Source organism: Cyprinus carpio, unplaced genomic scaffold (assembly GCF_018340385.1).
Source record: "Cyprinus carpio isolate SPL01 unplaced genomic scaffold, ASM1834038v1 S000000353, whole genome shotgun sequence".
NCBI lineage: Eukaryota > Metazoa > Chordata > Actinopteri > Cypriniformes > Cyprinidae > Cyprinus > Cyprinus carpio.
The window spans coordinates 15,882-24,658 of NW_024873099.1; the positions used below are offsets into that span (position 1 = coordinate 15,882).

Below are 8,777 nucleotides of genomic sequence, written 5' to 3' on the forward strand. Positions count from 1 at the left end.
TGTACTGTGTATATTTATTATGTATATATAAATACACACAAATGCATGTATATATTTAAGAAAATATTGTCATATTAAATATATTTATATATAATATAAATTATATAAATATATACATGTAAATATTTTCAAAATATATGATCTATGTGTGTGTGTTTATATATACATAGATACATTATATACACAGTACACACACCATATCACGCAAGCAAAAACTTTTATTTTGTATGTTATTAATCGCAATTAATCGTTTGACAGCACTAATATATATATATATATATATATATATATATATATATATATATATATATATATATATATATATATATATATGCCCAACACATATATCAAATCCCAATTTAACCCCTGCTTGTAACCATAGTGACAGTGACTGAAGTAAATATAAAAATGGCGACATTACAACACGCGAGTAATCAGTTTTGCCAAGTTCGTGGTTTTATCTTTCAACGGAAAAGTAGAAATCTTCGGGTGGGGGGCGCGTGATTGGGATAGTTTTAAATAGAATGGGAATGGTTGATTTGCAGACCTGGAAAACCCGGCATATCAAATCTACCGAAGCATTTGAATCCAAACTGTGGACTGACGGAGGAAGTTAAAGGTGATGTATGTTTTTGACTCTTCTTAAGCCAAAAAATAACTTAATATGTTTGTAGATAATAGGAAACATGTTATGTTTACATAGCTGTTTCTCTGAAAAATAATGCTATAGCCAGCAGGGGTGACTGCAGGATTTCTTCTCAGGGTGTACAGAGTTTTTTTTTTTTTTTTTCATTTTTGTCGGGGGGGCTAAATGATCAGTGAGAGCAGAACGAATGTGTCACACGTTTTAAACTCAACAAAATGGTAAAATACATCTATCAACTGCATGCTCACAGATAAAAACAACAGAGAACAAAACAACATTGGATGAAGTGGAATAGAATCCTGAACGGGCTTCAAATATAGGCCCTTGGTAAACCCTGGTAGGACAATCTGACGGGTAAGATAAAACGTCAGGACACTGGCCCGAGTCCAACCCGAACACGTCTTTCCCCCCTTCTCCCAAAACAGCTTATACTACTGTTTCAGCTAAAATATTTCAGTTTTGTAAGTAATGTTAAAGTGATTATATTTCGTTTAGTAATTTTTTATAAAGTTAATTAAGAAAAAAAAAAACTCTTTCACGCTTTTTTCGTTTGTTAAATGTAAGTTTTTATTTTTACGACCAAGCGGCCAGCGACGGTCAAAGCCTATGTTTAAACAATTTAGCCTTCTCAAATCATCACGACTTTCCTAAAATAAAATCTGTAGATATAAAACAGTTTAAGCATATCACAGTGTTAGTTTAAATGTTTAGCCTACACAAATGTGCGCTGTTATAGATGCATATCCAATTGTTTGTGCGAAGAGTGGAAGCAGAAGCGCGCTCTGCAGGACATGCAGGTGCCAGCACGATCACTTGATCGGTTATGGCCCTGATCAGACATGAACATATGTTGTGGGACTGTTGTGCAGTCAGTTAATGGTTTAATGTTAGCACACTTTAGCATTTTTTTTTCAAACATTTCATTGAATAACATGACCATACATATGAACTGTATATGAATATGAAATGTAACATAAAACAAATTATTATTTTTAATTAAAATCCATATTAACGCCAAAAATACATACATTTATGACAAAAATGAACTCCGTTCACTATACTCATATTTTAAATTGTCATCTCTGATCCAGAAATGAAGATATATGACAGCCCAAATGTAGTTTTCTACTCTCTCTGTTACACTGTCATTTTGCTACTTTCATTTTAGATCCACTTTTTGAAACCAGTGCAAGATCTGCTCAAGGGTCAGCCGTTCAGTTGGATCATGGGACAATGAGATCACGGCATTCTGTTTTCAGAAGAGAGCTGGTTAGTCGTGACCATAAGACAACAACACTGACATCTATGAAAACAGCTTCTAATGTGGTTAATTTAAGGTTAAGGAAACATTACAATTATTTTTAAAATCTCTGAACACATAATTCTTACCACTAACATCTGTTGGTGAACATTTAATTCTGTGTTTTACTATGCTAGACAGGACATTCTCTACCAATGTTGGTTAATTCTGTGCAGAAGCTGTATGTGTGTTATTAATGCCATTTTCTCACCTTTAGATAAATCTGCATGATTTCCATTATGTTGTGAAATGGAGAACACTTTCACCATCTCATACAACAGCACTCCTAGAGCCCAGACGTTTATAGAGATGGCGTGGACTTTGCCACAGATGAAGAGTTCAGGTGGGAAGTAAGCCTGTATTCCTGTAAGCAATTCTTAGAAGCATCACATGAACAATAAAGAGGTCACTAAGTACACAAAGCTAAAAATATGCTTTTAAAACAAAGCTAAAGTGTGCTTTTCAAACAAAGCCAAAACTACACTTTTAAACGAAGCTAAAACTACACACTTAAAACAGCAAAACTACGATTTTAAAACAAAGCTAAAAATATGCTTTAAAAAAAGCCAAAACTAAGCCTTTAAAAAAGCACTTATGGCTCTGATGACTAGAACTATCGATGCTCATTTTCAGATGGGACTATAAGAATGTGGACAGGCTCTGAATTACGGGGTGCTCAGAGCTCTCTAATTCTTTAGTAGTGGGCTTACATGAGGGCTTGAGTTTCCAGTTTCCATCAGCATGTGAATTCATATGCTTTTTCACTGGAAGGTGTGTCCAACCCTAGGAAAGAGAAAACCAGAGGATTCTTCACACTGACTGTCTTCACTCAAGTCTTTTTTCTAGTAGTCATATATTATATGATAACAAGATTGTTCAAATGAACTCACTTCACTGATCTTATTTTAAATTTACATCATATATGATTCAGAATTGAAGATGACAGCACAAATCTAGTGTCACAGTCTCAACTCTGAAACCAATGACGTTTCAATCCTCTGACTCTCTTCGTTTTAGATCCACTGTTTTACACCAGTCATGCTGCAAGATCTGCTCGAGGGTCAGCCGTTCAGCTGGATCACGGTTTAGGCACTGGACAATCAGATCACGGCATTCTGTTTTCAGGAGAGAGCTGGTTAGTCGTGACCATGTGACACTAATTGTGACATGTACGAAAAAAAACAGCTTCTGAAATGTGGTTAATTTAAGGTTAAGGTAATTTACAATTATTATAAACGTATCTCTGAACACATAATTGTAACCTCTAACATCAGTTGGTAAATACTAAAGACATTCTCAACCAATGTTTGTTATTTCTGTGCAGAAGCTGTATGTTGTTATCAGTGCTATTCTCTCACCTTTGGATAAATCTGGGTTTTCAAACCTAATTTTGGCTTTCGTGATTTCCGTTATATTGCAAAATGGAGAACATGTGTTCACCATCTCATACAACAGCACACCTAGAGCCCAGACATTTGTAGAGACGGCATGGAATTTGCCACAGGTGAAGAGTTCAGGTGGGAAGTAAGCCTGTATTCCTGTAAGAAAGACATGTTCAGCGTTGAGCAATTCTTAGAAGCATCACATGTTCAATAATAAGTCACTAAATACTGGTTTCCACACTCAGTTACACAAAATGCCAGCTCACCTCTATATTGCCTGCAATCATAGCCATTACTACTAAGTAGTTGACCACAGCCAAAGTCTATCAACTTGAGCTCCAAAGTGTGTTTTCTCAACAGGATATTCTCTGGATGAATATCGTTATGAAAAACACCGCGCTCAATGCAGTGCTGTACTGCTTGCACCGCCTGACACATGATGAACTGTGCTGTCTTCTCATTCATGTTTGGATTGTTGTTGATGAAGTCAAACAAGCTCTCGCAGGGATCCGGATTCTCCATAATGAGAGTGAATACTTGAGGGTGCTCAAACCACTCATATAGTTGGATGACGTAGGGGCTTATGGGTCCTTGCCTCATCATTAGCATCAGCGCAACTTCAGTAATAAGAGGTTTGGGATGCACAGCCTACAGAAAAGAAGCGACAAAAGGTTAATTTGGTAAAAGTCTGAAGAATATGTATCGTTTTTAAATGTACTGTACTCTACATTGCTTTGAACTTTGAAGTTTTTTGCTGCCTAATTGTCTTTTGAATTCATGCTTAATGTTATGTACGATTGAATTAACTACAGTAATCAATACTGTAATCAATACATATTATGTTTTGCCAGCTTACAGTTTGAAGATACTGATCCCGTACAGTCTTTTGAATACGTTTGATGGCAACCTGCAAAAGGTAAAAAACACAGTGGAGCATACTGAACACCTTACCTTAACCTAACCATGAAGAACTGAGTATTTAAGAATAAAACCTTTAGGTTCCCTCAATTTTTTTTTCAGATTTTAATGTAAGAGCAAAATGTCTGTCTACCTTTTTGCCATCAGAAATACGGATTCCCTCATACACCTTGCCATAGCCTCCTTCTCCAATAATCTTTTGCACTTTATAGCGAGAGCGAAGGGATTCTAAAAAAAAAAAAAACACATACACGAGAACATATTATATATTGTATTATTTATCATACAATGTATTATATATTAAAAGCTTGCTCGATCATTTGAAGTTGCATAAAATGCTTAAAGCAGTATGAGTTATTCTTTTTTTTTTTCTTCAAGATTTGTAATAATTTACAAAGTAATTTGCATAAAAATAGTTCAAATTGAAATAAAATAATGAACTAGGCTACCTGCTAGTTGGTTAATTCTTAAAAGGCACAGCCTTAATTGGTGCCTTGTGACAATAAACAATATTAATATAGAAAATAAAAATGAATAAGGCACAAACATGTTCAAGAGACAGTGGATGCCAGCTAACTGCAAATTAACTTTAAGTTTAAGCATATTTAATAAACTTATTTGAAAGCAGTTTATTACTTCAGTGACATTTATCTTGTTGTAATGATCACAGATTTACCATTAGTGGGGGCGCAGTCTGAAGACTCTGGGACAGGTGACGGCTCAGGATCATCCAGTTCTGGTGGAGGAACAAAAGGCTCCACTTTGTCCTGGCAGCAGAAAGGCTTTTTCACAGCCTTCCACACGCTCTTGAAGAAAGAGTGGATTCCTCTCCTCTTCCTATGTTCTTCTGTACCCTTTTTTGTAACTAAGATCAACAAATTTAATAACAACTATTAGAGATCTCTGACCTTGAATTAAATGAAAATAGTTGACATTTTACTGTTATAGCTGCACAGATGTCCTGTTTGTAATGCAGTTTTATTCTCACCTGAAGCCTCCAATTTCAGTCTCTCTGTACTGTCCTCAGAGATGACGTTAGGTGTAGAGTCATCTAATCTGGATAATGTCTTTAGGTTCAGGCAAGCTGAAGCCCCTACTGGCTCAACAAGCACTTCACCTGGAAGTGTAAAGCTGGACTGCTCTGGGCAGCTATCCGAACTGGATAAAGCGGCATCACTTCGCCCTTCCAGGCTAGGTGTAGAGTTGTCAAACTGTGGGTCCGGCTGTGGTTGACAGTCCACTGTGTTCTTGGAGCAGAAGGGAAGCTTCACAGCCTTACGTACTTTCTTGAAGAAAGACGAAATTATGTTCTTCTTCCTCCTGCTGCCATGCTTTTCTGAAACTAAGAAAAACAAATAGAAAATACTATTAGCGACAAATATGACAAAGGGGTTATCATCATTAACTAAAACTAAAACATTTTTAATTGCCTTGGCAACTAACTGAAATAGGTTGAAGCACTAAAATTACTGAAAAAACTGAAACATTAACTCTTGGTGTTTATGGAACTTAATGGAATTATTTCTATTTGCCAAACAGATAGGCCCACATTATTTCATGAATATTTCTTACATTTTTATTTCAATTTTTATATTTTGTATATTTTTTTCAAGTCAACCACTAGTGTCAATTACTAGCAAACATCAAATACTACGCTCTCCAATGCTAGAGAACAAATGACAGAAACACTACAAGCCCCACTATAACCCATCTACTGCTGTCCTGAATTTGTGAGATGTGTGTAAATCAGAGCTGAACAGTTTCACCTGTTGAGCTCTTCTCCTCAGGAGGGGCCTCCGTGACACTCTGAGAGCCAAGACTCAACTGAGTCTCTACGCTCTCCTCAGACGTGGACGATAATCTTGAAGACATATTGTCCTGTGTAAATGTATCAAATGTGTGCATTGTGGTAATTTATCTGCAATTCTGCACTTTGTGTAGTAGACTCTGTAGACTGTAAAGTCTGCACACTGTGCGTTTAGATATGAAGACTTTTGTCAAAAGATAATTTCACTCGTGCTGTCTCTTTGACTAAAGCTAGACTAACTCTCTGTGTTGCAAATTCACTCAGAAAATTAGCGTCTGTCACCGATGATACTCCTAATAGCATATGAATCCTCAGAAAGACTCAGCGTCATCACGGCTGCTGTGTGACGTCATGGAAATGGAACGCAATTTGCATAATGGAATAGAATGAAGGAGTCCCGATGTGATGTGCATTTTTTAAACATTAGGCTTGTATGAGATGCACCTCGCCTTTGCCTGAAATGTAGGCGAGAGTAGCTGGCTGCAGTGAGGGAAGGAGTGAAATAAGACCTCTCCAAGTGGAGAAGATACCAACGAGATCAAAGGCAGACATCTCGTTATTCACACGCACGTGCTGTGTTGCTAATAAACATGATATAATCTCAGTTCTGTTGCTTTTATGTGGAAATAAATATGATGATCAAGACACTCAAAGTGCTTACTATTTGATTCCATACGAAAGGTGTATTTATCATCCATTTTTACTTTAGTAGAAACATGTATTTTAGATTTTTATAGAAATATGACAACAATCACATATCTCACACAGAGATCGCATGTCACCGTGTGTTTGGGAACATTCATGCATGATTCAAATATATAATCAGGGTTTAAATTAGTCCGGGGTTTGAGCCCCGGCACATTGACTCCGGGCTCGACATTAACGCCAAACAAGTTAAGCTGAGGTAAAAAAAAAAAAAATCAAAAGTTTTTATATTTAAAAAATACAGTTAGTAAGGTCATTACGACTGTTTAATAGTTCAGTAAACAGTTCAATAAGCAAATACAATAATATTAGGTCACTTACATTTAGGCGGAACCACAGCGTATCTCACAGCAACCATCCGATTCATTGCTGAATGAATCCGTGTTCTGAACGAATCGGTTGAGTCAAAGTTTCATTAGTCCATGAATAAAAATCTAATGAATCTGCCGTTTGAACGAATCGCTTGACTGAATTAATTATTTGTTTACAACTCAAACGCTCACTACTGGCGTTTTAATTTAATTTAAAAGTAAAGTAAGTTTCACCGTCTTTACCTTCATCATGGGTGAATTATGGTCGTTCTGTTGGATTAACGTTGAATTAGGTGTTGATTTTGAAAAGTGAATCAACGTTGATAACGAAGTTGTTTCACCGTCGCACCTTGCACCAAATACACAACTGTATGTTTAATTAGAGCCTAGTTTGCATTTAGATCAACACTGTACATTATAAAGGCTAAAAATCGACTGGCAGCAATGGCTTTACAGTTAACTTCGATAAACTACCACATGCTCAAAATTGTAAAACAGCAGTTTTATTTAGGAAACATACTGTATAAAACAGATGGAAATAATCCCAAACTTTATTTTGCAGAGTATGCATGGATGTGTTGTTAAAAACATGTAGAAGAACAATCCAAATACAATAATATTTAAAGGTTTTTGCCAAATAATTTGACATATTTTTGCATATAAATGCATATTTTGTACGGCACTTGCAAGAGAAACCCTTGTACCTTTATGACTGAAACCAGCTGATTTTTTTATTTTGGTAAAAAACATGTTTTAGTAATGTGTCTCATTACAAGAGATGTGTACATTTGTGCAGTAAAAATGTGTTGCACGGTTCGAAAAGGGAACCTTCAACCAGGGACGCTGTAAGGGGAGGGGAAGGTTAGGACGATTCCAAGGGCCCAGCTTTAGGGGGGGGCACTCCCCCCCGGACTGTGTCTTTTATTAACACGCGGGGAATGCGGATTTTGATTTCTACCGAAGGGGACTCTAAAATGTTAGAACCAACAGCCTCATGCATATAGTTTAGTTGTGCTTCGGGTGATCCTTGAAAGAGTCCCAGCTCCTCTTGTCCCCTCCACTCTCTCCCACTTGTGCGCTTTCTATACTGTCCTGTAAAAACAAACACAAAAAACACCAAAAATAAATCCTTATAAAATATCAACTTTGACATTGCGAAATATATTTAACTGAAAACTGAATGCAAAATAAATCACACTATATTTTCACTTTACAGTTCAATAACAAGTGAGGTTGGAAACAAAGTGCACAACACTATTCATTAAACACTTATTTAATGTATTCAGATGAAAGTTTACAATATTAACAAATTATTCACAAGTAGTGTTTTTCAGAGCCCCCAGTTACACTGTTTTAATCAGAACACTAGAAATACAGTGTAGTGAAACAAGTAAAATCAAATGAAGTACATTTTTATTAAACTAAGTAAAATAAAAACCAGATGAACAATTTCTTACCAATGTTTCAATAAGCTGGATCCTTGATGACTCCACAAGGGAAGAAGAAATGGTTTAATGAAAAATTCTTAAAAAGCAGGATTTCATTTTATACAATTTCTTTAAACCAGTGGTTCTCAAACTTTTTATACCAAGTACTACTTCTTCAGAAAATATTTGTCTCTCTAAGTTCCACCATAATGACCAAGATTAAATTTCAGCAGTGTAGTAGGCCTAACTATTCAACTACAGCTCTACAGTTCAAAAAAATG

General features: G+C 36.0%; 1 protein-coding gene and 1 long non-coding RNA gene across 4 annotated transcripts; one reads left to right on the forward strand and one right to left on the reverse strand.

The window, feature by feature from the left end:
- Positions 1-436: 436 nt before the first annotated feature.
- LOC122142883 lies at positions 437-5,008 on the forward strand. Of its 2 annotated transcripts, XR_006158831.1 has the most exons (6): positions 437-619; positions 1,815-1,915; positions 2,164-2,289; positions 2,964-3,081; positions 4,180-4,244; positions 4,917-5,008. It is a non-coding gene; the product is annotated as an uncharacterized LOC122142883 (long non-coding RNA). The 2 variants fall into 2 exon arrangements; XR_006158832.1 differs by lacking the exons at positions 4,180-4,244; positions 4,917-5,008 and adding an exon at positions 3,689-3,811 and having other exon boundaries at positions 438-619.
- Positions 2,193-6,697, reverse strand: LOC109097169 (serine/threonine-protein kinase pim-2-like). 2 transcript variants are annotated; one of them, XM_042753908.1, is made up of 10 exons: positions 6,013-6,697; positions 5,235-5,588; positions 4,923-5,111; positions 4,380-4,474; positions 4,185-4,235; positions 3,595-3,976; positions 3,305-3,484; positions 2,837-3,061; positions 2,657-2,729; positions 2,193-2,322 (listed from the first exon to the last, which is right to left on the reverse strand). In XM_042753908.1, the coding sequence occupies exons 1-8, from the start codon at positions 6,149-6,151 to the stop codon at positions 2,937-2,939; spliced, it is 1,515 nt and encodes a 504-aa protein (XP_042609842.1). In that variant the 5' UTR covers positions 6,152-6,697; the 3' UTR covers positions 2,193-2,322; positions 2,657-2,729; positions 2,837-2,936. The 2 variants fall into 2 exon arrangements, with proteins under 2 accessions (XP_042609842.1, XP_042609843.1); XM_042753909.1 differs by having other exon boundaries at positions 2,232-2,310.
- Between the last annotated feature and the right edge of the window lie 2,080 nt (positions 6,698-8,777).